The 24,208-nt window shown below is 35.8% G+C and overlaps 1 protein-coding gene across 1 annotated transcript in view; it reads left to right on the forward strand.

The window, feature by feature from the left end:
• ANKS1B (ankyrin repeat and sterile alpha motif domain containing 1B) overlaps positions 1-24,208 on the forward strand; it is a 455,905-nt gene that overhangs the window by 191,969 nt on the left and 239,728 nt on the right. The window contains exons 13-14 of the mRNA XM_014963686.1: positions 16,569-17,152; positions 19,235-19,307. Coding sequence (XP_014819172.1) covers positions 16,569-17,152; positions 19,235-19,307 — 657 coding nt within the window. The remainder of the gene's footprint in view (positions 1-16,568; positions 17,153-19,234; positions 19,308-24,208) is intronic.

Consider the following 24,208-nt stretch of genomic DNA (forward strand, 5'->3'; position numbering starts at 1 on the left):
GGATAGCGGAAATTTGACATGATGACGGATTTATGAGAGAAACATTTACAATGTACTTGCTGACAGATTTGCAGTATTCCCACTGAAATTGTGGGAAGGGAATTTTTTTGTAAGAAGATAGAAATCTTCAAGCTGGAGACTGGATTGTTAGAAGCAACTGCTTGGAGGCCACTGTAGAGAGTGGTGCCTTTTATGCCAGATGTGTCATTGGAGTGAATGAGAGAAGGTGAACTATATCTAAAAAGTGATTGTTGGTGTCTCTAAGATCCCAGCTGTCAATTAAGTCCTCATACTTTTGCTACACTAAAGGCTCTACATGATGTCCCTGTGTTAGCATTGTTTAGTCACATAGAGGGTGTGCAAGGGATGATAGCTACCTCTAGCACTCAGTTAGGGCTGATGCTTTCAAATCAATCATACAATTGTACATGAAATTAAAAAAAGAAGTCTGCCTAGTTCAACAGTTTATTTTAAGAATATGTGGGAGCCTAATTGTATTAACACTCTTTGAAGTTGTAGAGGAAGCAGAAAGATAACAATTTCAGGGACATTTCTTGTGCTCCATGGCAAACATTTGATCTGCATATTGTCAATGTTTCTGTTTTCTGAAGAATGCATCAGATAGGGTGTGCAATTTTGTAGTTCATCAAGTAACCTTCTTGCCAAAAGGCTGAAGAGCATTGTGAGAAGGCTAAATTGAATCCTTACATGTTGTAACAGTCAGAGTGGTACAACCCAATGACTTCTTTACCTGTTTAAACTATTTGCCCTTTTTTCCCCCAACCCCATCTTTTTCTTTGGTGTAACCTCCATTAATTCTTTTGGTGTCTTGTGAGAATGTAGGAAGAAACTATACATTTTAAGGTTGAAGTTCTCTCTTTAAAATTAGCATAAGGAAAAGTAGATTCTGTAAATGTATGCATGATTATCTTCCAATTCACCAGAAAGGCATGAGGTCATGAAACAGGTCAAAAATACCTTTGGTATTCTCTTTTTTCACCTTGACCCTTCTGGCTTCTTTTCAAACTGTTTCTCGGTTGAGCTTTGCCTCTCTTGGCCTCAGTTTTTCAGATATTCTAATAAGAATTCTTGAAGATTTGTCTTCAAGGTCCTAAAGTGGTGACTTTTCCTTCTTTTAGTCCAGAGATCAGCTATGGTCTTGGTGTCCACTTCCAGTGATGCTGGAAGCTTGGCTTCCAACCTTTTACTACCTGAGCTTTGAATTTGAGATGTTGTTTCTTTCTTTGTTTTCATATGGTTCTGGAGACTTACAATGACTAAAGGAGAAGAAAGCACTTGTTCTGAGCATTTGGATCTGAGGCCCGTGAATACGGTAATCTTTGTTCAGGAGTCAAAACATAGGCCATATGTAAGGTTGCCCAGCAAAGGAATAAGTGTATAAGGACTGAGAAGGTGTCTCTGATGACTTTGAAAAAATTCTGGCTTCCTGACTGAAGGTTATCTTGGCTTAAAAATCAGTTGTCTTTACAATCTGATTTAGAACTCAGAAGAGATTGGCTGTGCTTCCCACGTCATAGCTGAAAGGATTGGTGAGTGACTATGGAACAGGTTAAGAAAACTCACTGTTGACACAGCTAAACATCTGTGAAAGATAAAGCTTTAATAAAAAAAGATATCTGTCTTGTAATTTTCATAGCAAAGAAAAACTACCTACCACAGAATAACTAAAAAGTATTTGGGTTATTCTATTATTTTTAATTGAGTCAGCTACTGTAAACTTGTCATTGATTTTTTTTAGGTTTTCCCATGACTATCATGATTGTGATACTGACAAATTATTATGACTTATTCACGAAATTGTCTATGACAAATCTTTAAGTCTAATTAGAGCAGCAAAATCAAATGTAATAACAAAAATTATGTCATTGTTATTTGCGTAAGAAAAATTGCATTTAAACATGATTGACCTCAGGCAAGGTACACAGTAAAACTAAAAACTCCATTCAGTTCACTTCAGCTATAGAGAGACAGTAAACTGAGCAGTGTTCATTCAGCAAGTGTTTGAAAACCTCAGCTTGCACGTGGATAGTAATTTTGATTTGGAGCAGCTGTGATAATATGGGAGAGGAACATGGCAGAAATAAAAGGCAGCGACATCTAATTTCAGTATCTTGATCAAATGAGCTTCTTGACAGGAGATACAGATGTAACAAGAAGACTGAAGGCACTTGCTGAGCAGTACATTTCTGGTATCGTGCTATAGTTCCCTGGGTGTAGAACTCAGATTCCCCTTTAGCTTTGGCTTCTGTGTTTTCCCACTCTCCTTTTCTACTTCACTATTCTTGAATCTTTTTTATTTCTCGGGCATTTTAGCTCTTCATTAAAGTTCGTTCTTTCTTTCTTTCTTTCTTTCTTTCTTTCTTTCTTTCTTTCTTTCTTTCTTTCTTTCTCTCTCTCTCTCTCTCTCTCTCTCTCTCTCTCTCTCTCTCTCTCTTTCTCTCTCTCTCTCTTTCTTTCATCTTCAAGCATTTTTTTGGTATATTCCTTTTAGAATACAGTGAGAAATAGAAATTAAGTGAGATCATAGGGTCTTTGCCTTTTACAAATACTTCAATAAACATTATTTCATGAAAGAACGATTCTGTGATTAAAACTGAAAACTGATTTTCATATTTAGTGTCCTTTGAGTGGGAACACTACCTGATCACTACTATGCCTAAGAACTGGGTTCATCTTCTTTTTTAACTCCTTTTGGTCTGCTATTGCTCAGGGAGACAAACCTCCTCATTGGATGCTCTTATATGCAGGACAGGTACAAATGACACTTTCTGACCAATTTTGTGAATTTGAGTTACCAACTGTTGTGTATTCTTTTTAAAAGCATCATACATGTCAGCTTCAGTAGAAGACAAGCTAGCATTGCCTTAAGCTCTAGTCCAACTTAACCAGCTGAGAGCCTTTGTCTGATGCCTACTTTTAAAATTCATAGAATCATAGAATGGTTTGGGTTGGAAGGGACATTTAAAGGTCTTCTAGTCCAGTCCCCCTCCAATGAGCATCATCAACTAGATCAGGTTGCTCAAAGCCCTATCTAACCTGACCTTGAACGTTTCCAGGCATAGGTCATCTACAGCCTCCCTGGGAAACTTGTTCCAGTGTTTCATCACCCTTATTGTAAAATTTTTTTCCTTATATTTAGTTTAAATCTACCTTCTTTTAGTTTAAAACCATTACCCTTGTCTTATCGGCAACAGGCCCTGCTAAAAAGTTTGTCCCCATCTTTCTTATAAACCCCCTTTAAGTACTGAAAGACTGCATTAAGGTCTCCCTGGAGCCGTCTCTTCTCCAGGCTGAGGCTTCTCTAGGCCTTCTCTCTCTAAGCCTGTCCTTATGGGAGAGGTGTTCCAGCCCTCTGACTGTTTTTGTGGCCCTCCTCTGGACCCACTGCAAGAGGACCATGTCTTTACGGTGCTGAAGGCTCCAGAGCAGGGCACAGCAAGTGGGGTCTCAGCAGAGTGGAGTAGAGGGGACAAAATCACCTCCTCACTATACATTTCTCACGTTTTGGTGTATAGTGTTACTTCCACTCCCACAATGAAGACTCAGTCTGAGTCAGGCTCTCTAATTGTTAAGATAAATTAAGGAGAACTCATACCACAAAAAGGCTTAGAGCTCTTATTTTTCAACAGGAATTCTTGGAGGGTTAGCCATGTAGGGAAAAAATCATATAGCTCTGCAACTCTTCACCTGAGAACTGCGAAGTTCTACAAATGTAATTAATTTACTTCAAAAACTGGCAAAAAGTATCAGACCTTGGAAATGACTGAGGCTGAGTCTTTGTCTTTTATGTGGTAAAAACATTGATGCTTTTGCTTTGTTAGAAAGTATGGTTTAACTGAAGTAGAAGAAAGATGCCAATTTTAAGAAGCAGGCAGTCACTTTGATTCAGACTTGTTTACTTCTCTATGGTGATTACTGCATGTCTTGAACTGCTGTAAAATGATAAAAAAATTAAAGTTCAGATTGTTTAGAGATATTTTGAAGGCACTTGCAAATTACAGGCTTTTAGACTTTATGTAAACAAACTGCAAGGTTAGGTGAACTTAAATCAAGTTTCACTTAAAATTTACATTAAAGCTTCACTATCAATTGTCATATGTGTGGAGTTAATTTCGGTTTGGAAACACATGGCATATTTCCTCATATATTTGTAGAGTTTTATTTTTTTTTAAAGTTTGTCGAACTTTTAATAAATATCCACAGAGGAGGTTGAAAGAAAGGAAGTTGCTTTCAAAAAAAAATCTTTATGCCTCTTTTCTCTCTGCAGATTGGTCCTTTGTTTACCAGTACTGTAGCTATCCCAATTACTTTAAATTTTGGCTTACCCTTTATTCTCTGAGCAGAGAAGATTTTAATAGCTTAATATCTTGTTTTCCATCTAAAGACTTGAAGAAAATTCAATTAGCTGCTAACTGGGCTAGAAAGAAGCCACTATACATGTCCCAGTTGGTAGTTCACTCCTTGTTCATTTAACAACTCCTGTCACTCTCCTTGGAAATAGCGAATGCGTGTCATTTATTCCCACCACTCTCATTGGCCTTCTTTCACTTATGTTGGTGCAGATAGGCAGGATAATTAAATAACATAAGCTGATATGTTAATAATACTATAATTTTCAAGGTAACCTATTCCAGGAGTGACCATCTCAACTATTTTTGACTGCTTCTTTATATTCTTTACATTTTTTCATATGACAAAAAGAAAGAAATATGACATTTTCCCACTTTTAATCAGAAAACTGATTAAAAAGTTTTCATTGGAATTTCTCATTATTTTAACAATAAAAGCTTTAAAAAAATAAAAAGAAAAAAAAGTAAACATCTGCCAGGTTTTGGTCTGGTATCTGTTATGGTGCTGTCTGGTATGTTGAGCTGCTAGTGATGCTTGTTTGCTTTTTTAAAGCGAAGGAAAAGTGACTTGTGTAAATTTCTCAGGAGATTGTGATCATTTGATTTCCAATTTATTCCAAATGAAGAATATGCTAATTAAAACAATTGTAATATTGTTTCTGCAATTATTTGTTAATTATGATTGAGTTAGTTAACTACTTCTGCATACTCAGTTCTCCTGAGTGTGCTTTGTAGGTTAGACAATTTGCCGGAGCGGAACTTCATCAAAGAAAACATTGGAAGAATCAGTGTTATTTCAAAGCAAGTCGATCCTGAAGTTCATAGATCTGTATAGCAGCAACAGTGGGCTTGAGGCAATGCAAGGAATTGTCTTTTTCAGCAACATAATGTATACCAATGTTAATTTCTACAGCTGTCAATTTAGTTGAAATATACAGTTGTTTTACAATCACTTCATGAAATATTGAAACAATTCATTTCTGCTACATGACTTCTCAGCAGAATTAAAAATAGCAGAACAGTAATAATGGGGTGTTGCCAGCAGATTAAAGACAGAGATCGATTATTTGATGACTTTGAAGATTTATTAAGAAAGAATTTGTATGCCACAAGTTGCCAGTGAAAGCCAAAGCACATAACGTGCTCATTGCAATGGACCAAGAAGGTGACTCTTGTAGAAGGGTTCTTGAATAGGTCAAGATCAGGGGCCCTGAAGTTCAATAGATACAAGATGGTGGTTTGGGTAGCAATTTTTAGCTGGGCAGGTAGGAGCCATATTTTAGAAATACTCTGCAGGAAGATGTGTTGAGGCTTAAACACAGTACAAATGTGTTAATCTATGGAAGTACCAGACAATTTAGCACCCAAATTACAGAACAGTGCACGTGAGAAAACAGTAGATCTGTTCTTTCCTACTGTGTTCGTATGTCTGACTGATGAACTTACCTACTCTGTCAGTTTTAATCACTTCTCTTTTCTTTGGGGGCAAGAAGGGGAAAGGAGGAGAGAGTAGAGAGGAAGTGTGTGTGAGGAAGCTGAGTCTGAGAGCTTAGACCATTTTTCTGTAGTGGCTGAAAATAAGTATTCCAGAAGGGACATTTTGAAGCAGGCCACACACACCAAGATTAATATATACCTGCTGAGAGTAAGTCCTTTTCCAAAACAGAAACAAGAGATTAAGTAAAATTAAAAATTGTTTAAACCATGCTAATGTTTATTGTCATTATGCACATTATTCCACCTGTCTAAGAAAATGTTATTCTCAGTAGTATAACACATTTGAAAAGCAGAGCTATTTGATGCCTTAGGGGAGTATCCACCTGCTGTGTTTCGGAGTGGAAAGCTGACGTTTACATTGTAGAGAAGTATCATCCTTTTGTGAATAGCAGAATTCCGTGGAAGTGACTGAAGATGTTGCCAGCACCTCCTTGTCATCACACAGCTTTCATAGGTGGCTACCCCCAGATCTGGCTTCAGCAGAAGACCTTCTGTGAGAACTTTCAAATTGATCTCAAGCAACATAAACCAGATAAACTCAACTACTCTACCCAAATTGGCACAGCTGATTTTCCTAAGCAGATCAGAGGCCATTATTACAAACAGCTCTGGCAGTGGAGCTGTTGAATGATACCTTCTAGCTGAAGAGCAGCAGGGTGGGTGGTAATGTTTTCTGTTGCTACAGTTATTCACTAAATGAAATTCTGTCCTCTAACTTTCAGGTGATACTAACAAAATATAAATCATTCATGATTTCTGTGTAGCATTTAGATTGTGTAACTTTTCAATCAGTTATGAAAGTGGGGTTTTGATTTAATTAAACGCTGACTCTCTGTATCAAACTCTTTGGTTCAGAAATACAGATGGCAGACACTTGATTTCTAACTAGGAGAACTGACCTATATTTGGAAATATAAAGGTAATATCAAGGTAATATCTGTATGGGAGCTTCTGACCAGCAACTAGTTGTTGATTTGTACAGTTTTTCATAGTCATATTTTTATTCACATAAGTATGCAAAGCAGTCAGAGAAAAGTATTGAAAGTTTCTTACTTATATCTGCTCTTTTAAGCCAAGGAGGTTTCCCTAAGTTTTGGTAAAATTCAGTTAACTTAGATACTCTTACAAATAGCCTGGAAGAGACTGGTTTGCAACTTTTGCCTTAAGCAGCTGCAGATGCATCATTTCTCTTTCCTTTTCTCAACTTGTCCTTTTAGCTCCTTTGGTGCTTTTTGCTCCATGTTAGTAAGAGAACTTAGTAAAGTGTCATTTGTGATGGACCCTGAAAGTTAATAATTGTCTTCCAAGTTCATCTGCTGTTCTTCCATGTCTGAACTATTATAGTCTAATGCTTGGTTTTCCTGTAACTAAATCTGAAATTAGTGCTTTTCTGCATCCTAGTAGCTTAATAAAGCTACTTGTTGAATTTCCTAGCAGTCATTGTCAATTCATAGCATGTTAATTCCATGTTTCAAATGCATATGTTTCCAAAATGTCCTGATCTAGTATCTGGGTTCAGCCAACCTTTCATTCTCTGTACCACTCAGGTGATCTTCCTTCTTAACTTGATGACTAGTTTGGTAGAAGTATTCAACAAGCATTACTTGAAATGGTGACAAGTTTTCAGTTCCTATCTAAGGTATCTGAGTCACCTGAAGTGGGGTGTATGTACAGAATTGCTTCAAGCAATTATTTATTCTACAGTAATGGATTCTTTGAGATGTATTGTCTACATGGGTATCACTATCAGTACTCCTTGCTTGCTACCATTTGACCTCTAAGAAACAATTCAAGTGCCTAAACAGAGATGTCTAGACCAATTTGGACATTCTAAATACCCATTCTGACCTCTTGCTACTTTCCCAGAAAGACGCAGGTTTCCAGTAAGTTGTGTGTCACATCTGTCAGCTCTTGCAGTCACCTTGGATACTCTGCTGTGTCTAAAATGGCCATATGTGTCACCTGAATCTCTTCCCTTCTTTTCACAGAATCTGCCTTTAAGCACCCTGGGTGTGTCATTATTTTTAAAGTAACTACAGTTATTTTTAGGTATTGCCAATCTGCCTAGAAAGTTAAAAATCTTAGCTAAATTCTTTTTGTACATAATAATTTAGATTTATTTTGTCTGAAGACAGTTTATGAATTGTGAATAATTTTCAAAAGAATTTATATGATTATCCTTTCATATTTGCAACCCCTAAATACATCACTAGAGCAAAATTGATATAGAGAATCCATTTTTTATTCCTTCACTTTTCCCACTCAGTATTAATAGCAGAAAAGATGTAGTAAGTTGCAAGCTTGCTCAAAGACCGTGATTTTTAGTGATTAGTTTCAAAACAGTTACATGTAAGTAATTATATAAAAAATCAGTAAATGTTCCACATAGAGTTGAAAAACTGCAGTTTTTAATGTAATCTTCCATGACTGCATGGATCTGTATCTCAAACTGGACTGTAATTCTGGAGGCAGAGATACTTTCTAGACAGTTTAAATATTTATACACTGTCTGTCCTTACAGTTTTGTTTCTACTACCTAGCAGGAAATTTTGCAGAAATTTAATGAGGCCATTTGGGGGGGGGGTGTGTGTCTTTATTTAACATTATTTCTTATAAAAGCACTGATTCCGTTCTTGCTGGCTTTGAAACATAATTATAAGATGAAACAGAGTATAGATGAGCTTGTGTGGGGAATGAGGACATGAGAGACAAACTACTTTCTATCACATGTTAAGTATCTTGAAAATACTGCTCAGATCAGAAATACATTCTTTATCAAGCTTAGGAGAGACAAAACTGTGAGATCAGTCCAAGTACCAGAACATATATTTTGTATTCTTTCTACTTTTGTCTCATGCTTGGGGAAATGGAATTGTTATGTGGCAAATCCTTCCTTCCAAATGCAAGTGATGAAATTGTTAAGCAACATCTCCTTTTAGAAACGGCATTCTAAAAATCATTCGTTGATTTTCCTGTCTCTTTTGCCTTGATAGTTAGTAAGTTTTGTTCCCCGTTGGTGGAGGACTTTGTCACTCCTTCTTTGTATTTGATGTGTGAAATATCAGGAGTGGAACAATTAATGAGGGTTCATTAGAGTCTTCAACAGAAGGATATGCCTTCAAGAGCTCATCTGTCACATTCATATTGCTTTGCACTTATTTTGGTTATTAAGAGTCACCAAATTTTCCTGTTCTATTACTCTTCCCTGCTGTACTACATTGTCAAATTAACATGTACTTTCTGAGCACAGCCACGGCCCCCTCAACTGCTAGCTTTCTCTTGCAAGAAGAGATTGCCACAGAATTTCTCAGTGCAATTATATGTGATCTTTCTGCAAAATTACATTTTGCATCAATTTCCATTCATTTCGCAGAATTTCTTATGAAAGATTACTTAAGTGTTACAAAGAAATCCTGGGGTGGTTTGTTGTTTTTTTTTTTTTTTTTCCTTTTTGCTGCATGGTAGAGCTGAAATATTCATGTAAAATTTTAGCTTGAACACGGATGTTGAATCAAATGTCCAGTGCATCATCTTATTTTATCTGCCTGAAATTTTTAGTCCATAAACATGTTAACATGTTTTTCTGAAGGATTCTTATTTTGATGAGCAGGTATAAGGCAAATTCTTGTGCTGTAAAATGTGATAGTTCATGAGAGGCTGTCTGTCATTAAGACGTCTAGGAATCATGCCTTATATAGTCACATAGAAAGAAATTCTCATGGAAACGGCATTATGGAGGTGGCAGCTGTAGCTCTATATTTTTGTCTAGGATGAATTTTGCAGTTAAAAATTAACCCTTTATGTGATCTATGTAAAAATTACATTATGTCCCCTTCAAATACAGAATATACACTAGAAGTATTAAAACAAATTTCTGAAAATGTACAGGAGAGTCAATGCATCTCTGAAAGAGTAAAAATTAACTAAATTTGCAACAAATTACAATCCTATTGCTGAGATTTTGGACTAAAACTGTATTTGGATATTATAATATGCTTAGAATTAGCAGTAATTACCAACTAATATCCTTCCTCACAGAAAGCTTTTTTCTTCATTAGAGGCTGGCAAGCAATGTTAAGAAAACTCCATATGGAACTATCTTTACCCTGAATTTTCTCTTGTCTTTTGCACTTCTGATGGGTCATTGTGAAACAGACAAGCATAAGTGGACAGTGAAACTACCACAAAGGTAGCTGATAATAAGGCAGTAAAATCCTTCAGAACACAGTCAAGCACAGACTGTGGTATTAAGGGATTGAATTGACAGTTATGAAGCTAGTGAGGGCAAACATGTAATCCACAGAGAATTTATGGTGATTTCTAAGGGACTGCATAGCTTTGAGATGCTGGTAATGTCGGAACCTGGGCACAGAGCCTGGAGACAACCAACACCAACCTTGCAAACCACTGTCTGGTGGTTTCTTTAGATTTAGGAGGAAGCAGAAGGAGAAACAGCAATCTGGCTGGACACTGTTGTTCCTTTTCTGTGTTGTTGCTGGTGACAGTAGAAGCCCGCATTCTTCATTAGTTGCTTAGTAATCGTGTTGTTGTATCTCCCACACAGGTCCATGATATCTTGCTGTAACATTTACTAGAGTGAGAAAACATTGCACTGCCTCATCAAAGATATCTGTAGCCAACATACTGCCATCAAAGGGCTGGAGCTTGGTCAGAGAACCATGTTGTTTGCTGTGTGAAATGATGCCTTCCTGAATATTGCTCCTTCAGTTCCGAACTAATTCTCTAATTTTCTGTTTTACACCTTTTCTTGCTGATTATCCCATTTTATGATATCACTTTGACAATACAACCAATATTATCACTACTGGAGGTATTCCAGTGTGTGCAAAGCAATTTTTGACATGCAAATAAGATGATTTCTTTGCTTACCATCCTTCTATGAGAGGATGCTCTCCAGATATTACTCAGCTGTGGCTGTTAGTTTTATCAATCAACTGAGTGTGTGGAAAAAGGAGTTGAAAATACGTTTTTGGGCAGATATGACACGTGTGCAGATTGTGCTGCTAAAAACATATTTCTGGATCAAATGAAAACAGAACTTGAATAGATGAATAGTGCAAGTGTCACAATACAGTTGTTACCATAGCTATAGAAAAACTTTCTAGTGGATTTTTATTTTACATTAGAAACTTGTGCCATGGCAACAGCAATGCCTGTTAAAGAGGTAATTCTGTCATTATAATTTATCTATTACAGCTCTTTTCATTACTATTATTAACAACTGTTATTCTTCTGAATGTACTTTAGTTTTGAACATGGAATCTCTTGAGATACAAATGTGAATAAGCTGTTTTCCAACTTCACATGAATGCAAAATTCACAGTATTTAGTATGCCCCTGATTTTCTTAATGTGCTCTGCAGTCTTGGAGTCAGATCTGGAAAATAGATATATGAGTTTGTGTAAATTGTAACTCTCAAATACTGAAAGTGAGAAATCATATTCCACAGAGTTCTATGTAAGTACCACAAGAAACTGTGCTGGGGTGCACCAGTGTGTAAATAAATAGCTGGATGAATTGCAATCTGCTGCCTAGTGCCTGTTTGGTTGTGTCGTAACTGGTGATAATAGCAATATATATCTGTGGCTTTGAGATAATGACAGAACTGAATTTATTTGTAGTTCTGAATGTAAATGTTTTCCATGCAATGCAGATATGGCAGTATCACAGTGATTTTCAGAAGTAGTGCACTCAGATGGATAAGCTCTACATGCACTTGTAATAACACTAAAGATCTGTAGAAATTATATCGGTTTATGTTTTGGTATTTGGGATACTATTTACAAGTGAAAAAATAAGGTATTAAGAAAAGCAGTATTTGGTGAGGAAGCAAGGTCTCTTTCTGTTGGCTTTTTTTTAAGATTACAACACTAAATGTTCTTGCAAAAAGTAAAAAAAAAAAAAAAAGAAAAGTATCATAACCAGAAAACTTCTCTCCATTGGAATTCAATAATTCAGTCCAAGAGCTTGAACTTCTCCACCTATTGTCTCTCGTTGGTGTCCCCACTCTCTTTGTCAAAGTCTATTCTCAGAAGACTTATGCAAAACCCATGAGAAAGCAAAACTATATTTTACTGTTTGCTGAGTTAATTGCATTCATACAAATTCTTAGTGGCAGTTAAGTTTGTTGAAACAAATAAAAATAGGGCATCTAATGATGTATCAGTAGATTTAAGATTCATTCTAACCACACATTGATTGTCTACACACATTGATCATCAGTGTAGACAACTTAATGAAAGAATCTTTTCAATGCACAGCAATATTCAAAAGAACAATTTTTATATGTTTAAAAACAGACAGAAAATAATACATAAAAAATCACATTTTGTGCATTACTACTAAGCCTCAGAAGAAATATCAATTTCAGTATCAGTTATCTTAAAATTTATGGCAGGAATATGCAACAATAAGAAGAGACCAATCTCACATATGGGTAATATTATTGAATAATTATTGAAAGCTAAGGAATTTTTTTTATTATTTTTTTTTAAGTAAAGTTGCCTATTTTAGCAAGTATGCAGAAGAAGCGTTATATTATCCTGTTTAGAGGTTTTAATACTTTAAATTCTTGAGACTGAGATCTTGGATATCGACATGAGCAATGAAGACAGGTAGTTGCAGTTTTAGATATGGTGCAGTTTGAAGAAGTTATTAAATATCTTATGCTTCAGGTCTTAGGCCAAAAAATACTGACATGGAATAAGAAAGAAAAGTGTACTCTGGCAAATTAGTTTATTAATATCTATTGCATGGATTATTTTTTTCCTTCTGTGATTTCTTTAGAACAATACAGTGAGTGGTAGGCTACTAATAGTAGGCTAAACTGTTTATGGCAGTGGTAAAGTCCATCTCTGTACTCTTATTATTCTCTGAACGTAAAAGTATTAAGCATTAACTGCATTAGGAAACTAAAATAATAATATATATCTGTATTAAAACAGCATTAGACTTAACAGTTATCAATTTAAAAGTCAAAAGATTCAGAATTATAATTGTATTATTAAAGTGTTGGTTGGAAGGGATGTCTGAAAATCATCTAGTCTGTCCTCCTGTTTGCAGCAGGATTATCATCATCAAATCAGACACGATTTTTCCTAGACAGGTCTTGAAAACTTCAAGGATGGAGATGCCACCTCTCTGGATAACCTGTTCCAGGGCTTCAGTGTAGGTTGCAATGCTGCTTGCTTCTTAACCTTTATCATTGCCATATGCTCCATTTTCCTGACAACCCCAGTCTTTTGTAATGCCCAATATAGATGTGGTTTGCATTGCTCAGAATCATGGGGTGAAGAAGGCATAGCTGTGAGATCTTTCTTTCCTTTGTCATATAATTAACAAAGCTCTTAGTTAAAGCAAAAAGTATTGAAGAAAGAACTGACAGCTGAGGCAGCTGAAGACCTCACAGAGAGCAGTCTATGTCTGCCAGAGCTTTTGTTATGCTCATCAAGACAGACCAAACTTTATCCAAGTAGTCATTAAGAGCGTTCCCTTTTTTCATTTTCTTTTTTTTTTTTTTGAATGCGGAATTTGAGATATTAGGGGTCTGGTTTATAGAACTAATGAAGTCAATAGCAACTGTGCTTTGAAAATATTCTGTGTTACATGACAGAAAAAAAAAAAAGCAAAGCAAATCTTAAAGAATTTCAAATCAGATGCTCAAAATTTGTGGACATTTTCAGCATTATCTCCTTGTGCCTTATGTCCCATTTATCTAATTACGATGTTAAAAAGTTACAGCCTCACCTTGTAAAGATAAATGAATTCATATTTGTGAACCCCTTAGATAAGTCATAAAAAGCCTGTGGAGATTCTGAAAAATTTGATATTCAAAGAAGAATTTGAATGCTGTGCAGTAACTACATAATAGGACCATTCTTTTTTAACAAGGAGAAGATAAAATGTTGAAGAGCTTCTCCTTCACTGAGCAAACTTCATTCTGAACACTAAATAAAACAGGAAGGGTTTTTTTGAAAAATAGTAGTTGGGCATATAAAAAGTGAAATATAGCATTGCTAACACATAAGACTAAAGGTTGCACAGGCAACCCTCGTTTTCATCTTCCCTGGCTTCCTTAAATTGTTTACGTGCACATCTTGATGCTCTGGGTATTTTAAAGAGGAAAGTTATATATGCACAGTACAATAACTGTACTGAAAGAGCAAGCTAAAACGGTTCATAAAATATACCTTGAATCTTTGAATCCATTGCAAGCTTCTGCTATCAACTAACAATATAACCAAAAACAGTGTTTTGATATTCTATCACTGCTCCACTGCTAGAAAGTGACACACACACACACACACACAAATACACGCATTTTCTAGTGGCCATTACATATATTTACTGATCACAGACAAATGGGAATTCTCAGAAATGACATCCTTTGTCTACTGTAGTAAACTGAACAAAATTAGGGCATGAGATGACGTTGGTGCTTGGCAGTCTGTATGGTTAGACTGTTGTGTGAGTTTTGGCAAGGTTTTCCCAATAAATGCTAGTCACTCAGACAGTAGCCAGACATAGTACAAGTTTTAGCTGAGGCTAGAGACCATTCCCACTAATTGTTTGGATCGGCAGGCTCTGTCTTGAGAAGGCAGAGAGTTTAAAGGACATGAACCTAGTAATTCCTTTGGGTCCTAACACCTTTATTTAATAGCATAAATGTAGCAAAGATATTAGTGAAGATAATGTAGAGATTAGTGAAATCCTTGCAATCCAGGTGCCTGTAAGCATTTCATTTTCATGATTTCTTTTTCTTTCTTTCTTTGTCCTGACATACACATTTATCTCTTAAACAGTTCCATAGACAGCTGTAAGATTCATCTCTGGAACAGCAGAATAGGATTCAGTTCATGATTAAGACATCTAAATGTAGGTGTCTGAGCGCAAACTGGGTGTTGTCTCCCATTATAGTAATTGATAGTCTAGTCAATACCATTAACAGAGTGCAGGAGGTGATTCAGCTGAACAGCCACAACATACAGCGAATGGCATCACTCTTTAGGATCTATTGACTTTATCAACCTGACCTCTGACAGTCATGGGAGATTACATACTTCTTACCCATGTAGATATGTAAAACGAGATGCCTTAATCTGGAGCCGAATCTCAGCTACTTAGTTTTTCATGAAGGGGGAAAACAGCAAAGTCAAGCAGTATTTACGTCATTTATTTTTCAAGTTCACCTTCAAAATTACAGACATACAATTAATTCAGCAACTTTCAGAAATCAAAGAAAGTGCAAATGTCCCATGTCCTCATTTTCCTCTGCTGTTTTCTCCCAGACCAACTTTTCTGATTCCTGAAGCTCTGTCATGCCCCACATTCAACCTTTTGCCATAAGACCCCACATCTTTTTAGTTGCAAAATGTCTTAAGAGTATATTCTGGTCAGTTGTTCCCAAAGAAGTAGATTTTCTTAGGTTTCACTCCTATTCTTGATGAGAATTTTATTGTGATGTTTTAACAAATAAGAAAAACATGTAATTTTACACTTTTAAGTTACTGACTAGCAAAAAAGAGCTGATGGTGTTTTTAAATATATGCCAAAATGTTTCTTCTAACGTTCATGTAATCAAATACTGCCTTATTATAGAAGTGATCTTTTGAGATTTGTGGGATTTTTTACAAGCAAATATTTTAGCAAATAGGAAGAAAACGCTCAATTTCTTTGCAAATTATTACATGATGCTGTGTTTAATTCCTTCTGGTAGCTATCGCTGTGTGTACAGTCCTACAGTTACATTCTACATATGAACATAAAAATTCTAACAGGAATGAGATGAATATATTTATCTGTAATGAATAATGAATTAGTTATAAAGATGCAACTGTTAGTAGGGACACATTCTGACTAGAATATGCTAACCTAATGCCACATGGACAGAGTGATGTTATCTACACCAACACTTTAAATGAGACAGCACAGGTAGAAAAAAGTCTCTTATTTTTGTCTTCTAGTCCTTACAGCAATAGGCATAAAAAGGCCTATAAATTTTTAATAATCTACTCTAAATTGTGCCAAAAGTGCATTTTTCTTTAGTTCCTTTTTTTGTATGTGTGCGCTAAATTGCATATAAAACTTGTTTCAAAAGGACTTGATTTCCTATTCTTTTTTTTCGAATGGTTACTATTACACTGAATCTATTCTCACAAGTTACCAGAAATAAAACACTCAGATCTATTCTTTAGAGGCTATCAATAAAAAGGCATCATAGTGTAAATTCACGATTGTTGTAATGACTATAAAAATAAAAATTATTAACAGTACTCCCAACAATACTGGTCTTCATGTGTTTTACTACCTACAGACTATCTAATTCATCTTACTAAACTGTATAATTTGAGCACATTTCAACTCAATAACAAATTAAAAGAGACACCATCAAGTTGATGGAATAGCAATGACCTATTTTATAAATTTGTTTTTTCCTGGAATTTGTGTGTAGCACTGCATGGTTTTGGCTGTTTTTCGACCAGTCGGGATAAAATCGTCAAGTTTGAGGAGAGAATTGTTTTTTAAGAGATGACTAAATTAATTCATTACATAAGTATCTTTTGTTTCTGTACATACAGAAGAACTAAACAGCACACAAAAGTCATTTTGCAGAGAGTAAGGGGTTTGTTCTTTGCAGTATTTTATCACCCTGTTTTTTCACAAGGTACTTTCTCATTTCAGAGCGTCTTTGCCAGGGAGAAACATCCACTGAAAGTGAGCTTCCCGAAGGACACCCCGCTGAACAGTTTGCAGGTTTACTTCATGGATCATCACCTGCATGTGACCCACCTGATAATCCACTCCAGCTGTACAGCAAAGTCAACCAGTGCAGTGGTCCACTAGAGAAAAGCATTTTGAGCAAGAGCACAGTGCAGCCAATGCAGCTACGGAAAGAGAGCAACACTGATCCTCCTGTGAAGAAAAAAAAGCCACCAGTTGTGAACAGAACCATATTTCATACTAAAACTAAACCAGTAGAAAATCATACGTTGGTTGGCACATCAACAAGAATAAGTGAACAATGGGTTATTACAACTGGGGGATTTGTGGAGCGAGCATGCACGCTTGGAAGAATACGATCTTTGCCAAAGACTTTGCTTGAAATGCATTTGTGCAAAAATGTTTCAAAATCCGATTCTAATCTTATCACCCATCCACCAAATGACAAAAAAGCAAGAAGCAACTGGAGTGAACCCACACCAAACCAGCAGTGCTCCAAAGGGAATTCGGAGAGGACACCTTCATTCACATCAGAATGGGAAGAAGTAAGTTTTGTTTATTTTTTAAGTACAAGAAAAAATATGGTATGATGAAAATGCTGTTACTGTTTGCAGTTTCAGAGGTGAAGTAAAAAGTGTATCGTCCACATTGCAAATCCTTCGAGAGTGTGTGAGAGTGCATCATAGTTTGACAGCTGGCGCAAAATGCAATGCACTTCCGTTCAAAACGCTGCACACTTAATTAAGTCCATTGTTTCCATAGTGAATGAAGTTAACCAGAAGTAATTTAACAATTTGTTGTGACATTGAAATTATTTTCTACTAAAGCCCTCACCACTGACACTAACAAAATTGGTAAAATTCATTGTAGCTTATGCCCGTTATTTACATATTTGCTAATTATTTCCTACCACGGCAATGGCCACCAGGAAGAGGCAAGAGAAAATGTCAGGAATGGAGAGTCTAAGTGTTTTAGGTTGATCATGGATTCCACAAACCCTCCCTATGTAACATATGTTCTGACTGTTATATAGCCTCTGTACACAAGACAACTGACTCTTATGTGAAGTGGGAATACACTTATACCTACAATGAATTCAGGACCATTAAAAGAAATTTCCATACTGAATTTGTGGTGCACATGTCTGTTCATAAAAGAGACTTTATTTTAGTTTTGGAGTTAGATTTAAAATAATTTTTATACAAATTGGGTTTATTTTTGGTTTTGGTTTTGTTGTTTTGTGCTTTTTTTATCCTGTGCCAAATTTCAAGAATGTAAATAATTCTTCCTAAACACAAAAGTTCCCATCTTACTGAGGTAAATTAAGAGTGGGAAATGTTTAGATCTTTCCTGATATGACAGAGAAGCAAGCATTTCTCTTTAAAATGACTGCTATGGGGAAACGAATGTATCTACAGAGTCTCATTTTATTTCAGAAATCACCCAGAGCTTGTTTGTGTGATTGGTTATTTTTCTAGAAAAAGGTTTCCAGCTCATCTAAATGTCTGATTTGGTAGGGTGTCTGAAGGTAATTGTTGTTGTAAAGGAGTTACTTTCTCAGTGAAAAGGTACTTATGATCAGGTGTTGATCTCAATAAATTGGATATATTGTTACCAAATCCTGAAACAAATCAGGTCCAAGTTTTCCTTTTTAGGGGGACATCAAGGTTTGAATGTTCTTAAGAGGAAGAAAAATGTAGTTTATAAAATAAATTAGGTATGAAGTCTAAATCTGCAGATTCTGACATAATTCCCAGTTTTTCTTCTGTCACTGTTGACTAATATATAGTTCTTAGAAACGAGACAGTTTTCCTAATAGTCCTATTATTAAGCTCACTAAAACTCTGTGTCTGCCTTCTTCGACAACATCAGCCTTTTGATTCACCTTTTTGATTCACTTTTTGTTTTGTCCTGTTCTTACGGAAAATAAAATAGGTATAATAGTTTTGAGATAGCAACTTCAATGTAATTTAGAAATGTGGAAACAAGTTTTGGGATCAATGTAGTGCTGTTTCACAAACAATATAATTCTGTGGTATGTGTGGACATAGCTATATTTCATATCTATTCAGCGGCCTTGGGGCAGATGGAAAAAAGGGAGCTAGGAAATTATCTGGAAATTGTAATTGAACAATTACTTTAGTACTTTATAAAACAAAAAAAATTCTTATGCATTAATAATACTGCTCAAATAGACTTCCAGTGGTTTGCACTTATCATCAAATGGCACAAGCCTATAAAATTAAAATCCATTCTGTCATTTACTTTAATATATGTATTTTTTCTCCTTTGTACTTATATACTGAAATATGACAAAGTAGTTTCAAAGAACAAGATATTCCTAGATGACCAGTGGTCAGTATTAATGGAACTGTACTCTAGCAAAAGGAATACCAGTCTCAAGCTTTAGCTTTTGCTAGTGTACAAATGTTGCAAAATAAAAATAAAAGTGGAGAAATTAGATGTCTAGCTTTGATTTTTTGCATTTTGGGTTTTTGATTTTTGCAACCTTGTTGTTTTTTTTTCCCCTCATGAGAGTAATAATGCCATAAATTTATTCATGAAAACTAAACTAAAATAAGAAAGGTAGGGCCAATCAATTGTTTTCACTGTTCTCTCTCTTGTAGATTGATAAAATCATGAGTTCAATAGATGCAGGAATTAATACTGGACTGGGGGAGATGAATGATCACACTACAAGTAAGTAAAAACAACTAACTATTGTTTATTTTTGATTTAACTGTCCATAGAAAAACTGTGGGTAAGATATTGCTAAGTAACCCACTGTGGTGAAATCATTTGTAGGTATTTGAATACCCATGAACAGAATCAATGTTGTTTACTGTTAGAGATGCATTAGGCCCAGTATCCTGGAGCTGTTACTTTAAATAGCATATTGGAGTCATTAAAGTTGTTTTGAAATCTTACCAGAAAAAATATTCCATTAATGTATTCATACTGAAGCCATTCTACTAGGGGGATATTTTCCAATCTGTTTCAGATAAGTTTTTGTTTGAATGATGCGACCCTGAGTATATACCCAACAGCTGCTGACACTTTTTAAAGCATTATATTATCTAATGCTGCTTCGAGCAAATATTTGGCAAGGTCTGAAAATGTTGCTGACAGCCAGTGACTGGTGTTAGCAATGACAGGAAAATTTGTGAACCTTCCCTACCACAGTGAATTCTAAGAACTCTAAGTCATGACTAGTCTGTTGCTGTGTCAGCATAAACCTGTGCAACTGTGGTGATAAGAATTTTGAAAATATTTTACTAGGTCTTGTTCCTACCTCATGGAAAGAAAACTGACTTGTATGTCTGACTAATTTGGTCTTGAGGCAAAGCTGTGTTAACTCACCTGTACTGGTACATATCTGCTAGCAATTGCATGCAATTACTTGGGTTTATGTAATAGGCAGGAGACTATATACGTTATTGCTTACATAGATTTTTTAAATTATTTTAACAATCATCCATTTCATGGAGTATTATATCCGTATAAGACAAAACTGTGTCTTATCAATTAAATAGAGTTGATATAGAGCTATTTTAACAGTAGCTGGACAGTGGGAAGGGAATCTAGGAAATTCAAATTTGTTTTGAATCCAAATATAATTGCAGATAAAAGAGCAGATTCCAATTATTTTTTTTCTGAAAGAGTAAGGGGTGGCAAGATCATGACAAGTTCTAGGCATGTTGGCCTGGCAAGCTATCTTTTGTTTCTGAAACTTGCAGTGTGTCCAGAGAAGGGCGACAAAGATGGTGAGGGGTCTGGAGAATAAGTCTTATGAGGAGAGGCTGAGGGAACTGGGGTTATTCAGCCTGGAGAAGAGGAGGCTGAGGGGAGACCTTATTGCTCTCTACAACTACCTGAAAGGAGGGTGTAGAGGAGTGGGGGTCGATCTCTTTTCTCAAGTCACAGGCGACAGGACAAGAGGAAATGGCCTCAAGTTGCGCCAGGGTAGGTTCAGGCTGGATATTAGGAAAAATTTTTTCACTGAAAGGGTTATCAGGCATTGGAATGGGCTGCCCAGGGAGGTGGTTGAGGCACCATCCCTGGAGGTGTTCAAAAGACGGGTTGATGTAGTGCTGGGAGGTATGGTTTAGTGATGATGCTCCTTGTTTGTTGTGTGGGTGTCTATTTTTGTCAGTTAGGTTGACGGTTGGACAAGATGATCTTTAAGGTTCCTTCTAACCTAGAAGATTCTGTGATTCTGTGTTTAAAGGGAGAATTGTTCATAGGGAAGCTCTACGTTAAGAGATATTTGATAATTTCTGAAGATTCTGAAGATAGTAATTCAGGATTTGCTGCTTATTTTTTATCATGGTAGTACACAGGCATCAAATGCTAAATCAGGGTACCATTAAGCAATTGCACAGCAAGTAAGAGCTATGAAACAGAGACAAAAGCAACAGTACGGATAAAGTATGGATACGCAACTCCACATCATGTAGTGATGTGTAAATACTACTCTGCCCCTTCCTATGACTGACCACTGCTTTTCTTTTTCTTCTTTTTTCTTTTAAGATCAGAAAAATATCTCACTAATCTTGTCATTTTGTGGCTTGTTCTGCATGCATTATTTTTCTTGGCATTTAAATGTGGCATTTGGCTCTTTGGCGCTTTTGGTTGGCAGATCTACTCTGTTCTTTGCTGCTTCTTTTCCCAGAAGGGACTCTGAGTCCCAACTTCTTTTCTGTTCAATGTGCAGCTTCCTGCAAACCAACTTTTTTTCTTTTCTATCAGCTCTTTAATGTTCTTTCACTAGTTTAGAATAATAATCTGATTTTGCTGTTAAGAAAGAAATGTGCTCTTAATCAAAAAGGAACTACTTTTCTTTACATTTAATTAATTTTGCTGTACATGCAAACTGAAATAAAGACATTTCTTTCTGCTATGGAACTTGCTATATGCAGCTTCATGTATGTTTTCCAGTTTTCTTTCATTCCTTTTCCAGGAATTTGTGTCTTTTCCAGGTCTGGTTCACAGTTTAGGCAGGAAAGCAAAGGGAACTATTGTAATATCAAATGCATTAAATCAAACGTGTTATACATCAAGTACATTCTTTTTTTGTTATTAAAGGAATAGGGTTACCTGGCAGAAAAGTAGGAGTCTTTATTTCTCACAGTTAGTAGACTGGAGTAACCAATCAAGTGGAGCCTTATTGGAGGGATATTTATATATTTAACAACACATTTTACTTGTGTTTTACTTGTGTTAATTATTATTTATAAACTACAACAAGGTAATATACAGGTTTTTCTTGCCTGCAATACAACCTAAGAGATTTTTTTCATAGGCCTTTGGACCCAGTGAAGGGGTTGCTGAAAGTTTTCTGCAGCAAATCAATGGTTTTTTGAGTGTGCTGCTTCTATTTAAGCTCCAATAATTCATTGTCAAAAGGTGTCTCACTGTTCCTCAGAGGTGCCTCACATAGTCCCTGTCTAATTACTTACAGAAGCTGGCACTGTCTGGATCCCTATGTGTTTTAGTTAGCCCAAGTATTGTAGTACTGAGGACCTAAATTCTATCTCAGAACTTCTCTTTCGCCATCTCTCTTCTCCTTCCTGGCTCTCTGCTAAGCATAACAGAGCCAAATATAAAGATCTGGTCTATGCTTAAGAATAAAAATTAAGTGGCATGGTATCAGGTAATAGAATTTTGAAATACTTCATCAGTTTATATATAAATACATGAGTTTCGTTAGCTTTGCTTGAATGTATGTGTAAAAAGATTATCCAGTAGAGGTTAAAAATAATGTATTTAATGTTTAGACTGTACATAGAGATTTCTCTTAATATTGAACTGAAAGCATCTAGATTATTGTGCACTGTATTCAGGAAACTTTGCTTTTCTTGTCTAATAATATTTTAGCAAACAGTATAATTTCTGGTAATACTAAAGAGCAAATGTAGCTTGATGTTGAATCCTTCATTTTAATATTTACCTAGTCCTGTACTCCATATTATACTTCAGCGTTTTTATGGACTCTTAGTAAGAACAAAAATATATTCAATTCATGCACAACTATTCTTAATCTACCAGGCATGAAGAGCTCTTTATACTACATAGTATCTCATTCTCAGTGAAAAACAATTGAGAGGAAATATGTCATACACTGATAATTCAATAGCCATATTTAAAATTAGACAATGATGACATCTTGTGATTAAATCCTTAAATGGATTTACAGGAACTTTAGCCTATATTTTCCTACTGGTGAAAGTTGGAATGACTTCTTTTAGGTCTCCAGGAGAATCTCTTAAGAAGTGATTAAAGGAGCAGTAGAATCAAAACTTGCTGAGTATGGTCATGAGGATTTCATCCACAGCATGCATTCAGAAATAAAAAAAAATTAAAGCAGAGCTTTCAGTTCCATGGCAGTACAGGGTACTGGAGGAGTAAAGTTGAAACTACAGGGAGGATGATGGCTGCTGATGTCCTCTGAGGGCATGTAGTGTTCAACATTTGAGTAACTTACCAAATCCAAAGCAGGGGTGCTGACCAGGGAGCAAGTAAGAACTAATCTCAACAATAAAAGACAAAAAAAACCCACTACCCCAAGGAATAAAAAGCCTCTATTACTAAGAGGAAATAAAAGATGGTGCTGGCTAGTAACCTTTTACTCAAGGTTATGTGGAGACATCTGCAACACCTGGCACTTTCATTATGGCTTGTGTGTTTCTTCACAAGAGTCCAAATCTGCCATGTTGCAAAGGGTTCTACCAATCACTAGCACATGATAAAGAGCACTAATGATACTGCCAAGAATGATCCTAAGCAAATCAAAAATTCTTACATGGTTCTGTTGCAACAGATAGAGAGGTTGAAGATGCAACAGCTATTATTGTGTTTCCTCTCACGTCCAAGTTAAGCATCAGATACACCCTGAATGTAACTACATTGCTTCTATTCTGAGATAAGAGAAATTTCAATTAAAAATCATGTGGCAAGGACAAAAATCTTCATCTTAAATAATGCAAATTGGACATAGGTCTAACCCCAGAGAAAGACAGGATTAAAGAAGTGACTAGACAAAGAGTTATGGGTCAGTTTGTCAGGTATCTTAGCTGTTTGTATACTAATGGTAGAAGAAAGAGGAACAGAGAAGAATTAATGAGGAATAGACTTAATTGAATAGGCTTAATTGAATTTTATGACAAAGTTGGCACTGTAGAGAATTTATAAGTGTTACACTAGTAGTCCAGTCATGTAGACGTTATAACTTCTTCAGTAAGAAGGGGAAAGAGAAGAGAGGAAATGTTGGCTTGCATTTCAAAAATATGATGGTTGCTTTGACATCTCAAAAATAGGATTAGTTAGAGCTGTTAAATGTCATTTGGTATCCATGAAAGCATACAAGAACATGTTTGTTATTGGTACGTATCCAAAGCCATTGGACTTGATAGTAATGGAAGATTTTAGTTACCACAGCACTTGGAAAATGAATTACATTGTGGGACTGGCCAGGAAAAAAAGTCGCAAGAAAGGTAAATGTCAATCAATTCAGAGAATTTATTTTAAAAATATCTAATGTGCAATTTAAAAAATCTGCAGGTTCTTCAACAGAACACTACTAAAAACCACAGTACATGCTT

Source organism: Calidris pugnax, unplaced genomic scaffold (genome assembly GCF_001431845.1).
Source record: "Calidris pugnax isolate Ruff unplaced genomic scaffold, ASM143184v1 scaffold44, whole genome shotgun sequence".
In the NCBI taxonomy this organism is placed as follows: Eukaryota; Metazoa; Chordata; class Aves; order Charadriiformes; family Scolopacidae; genus Calidris; species Calidris pugnax.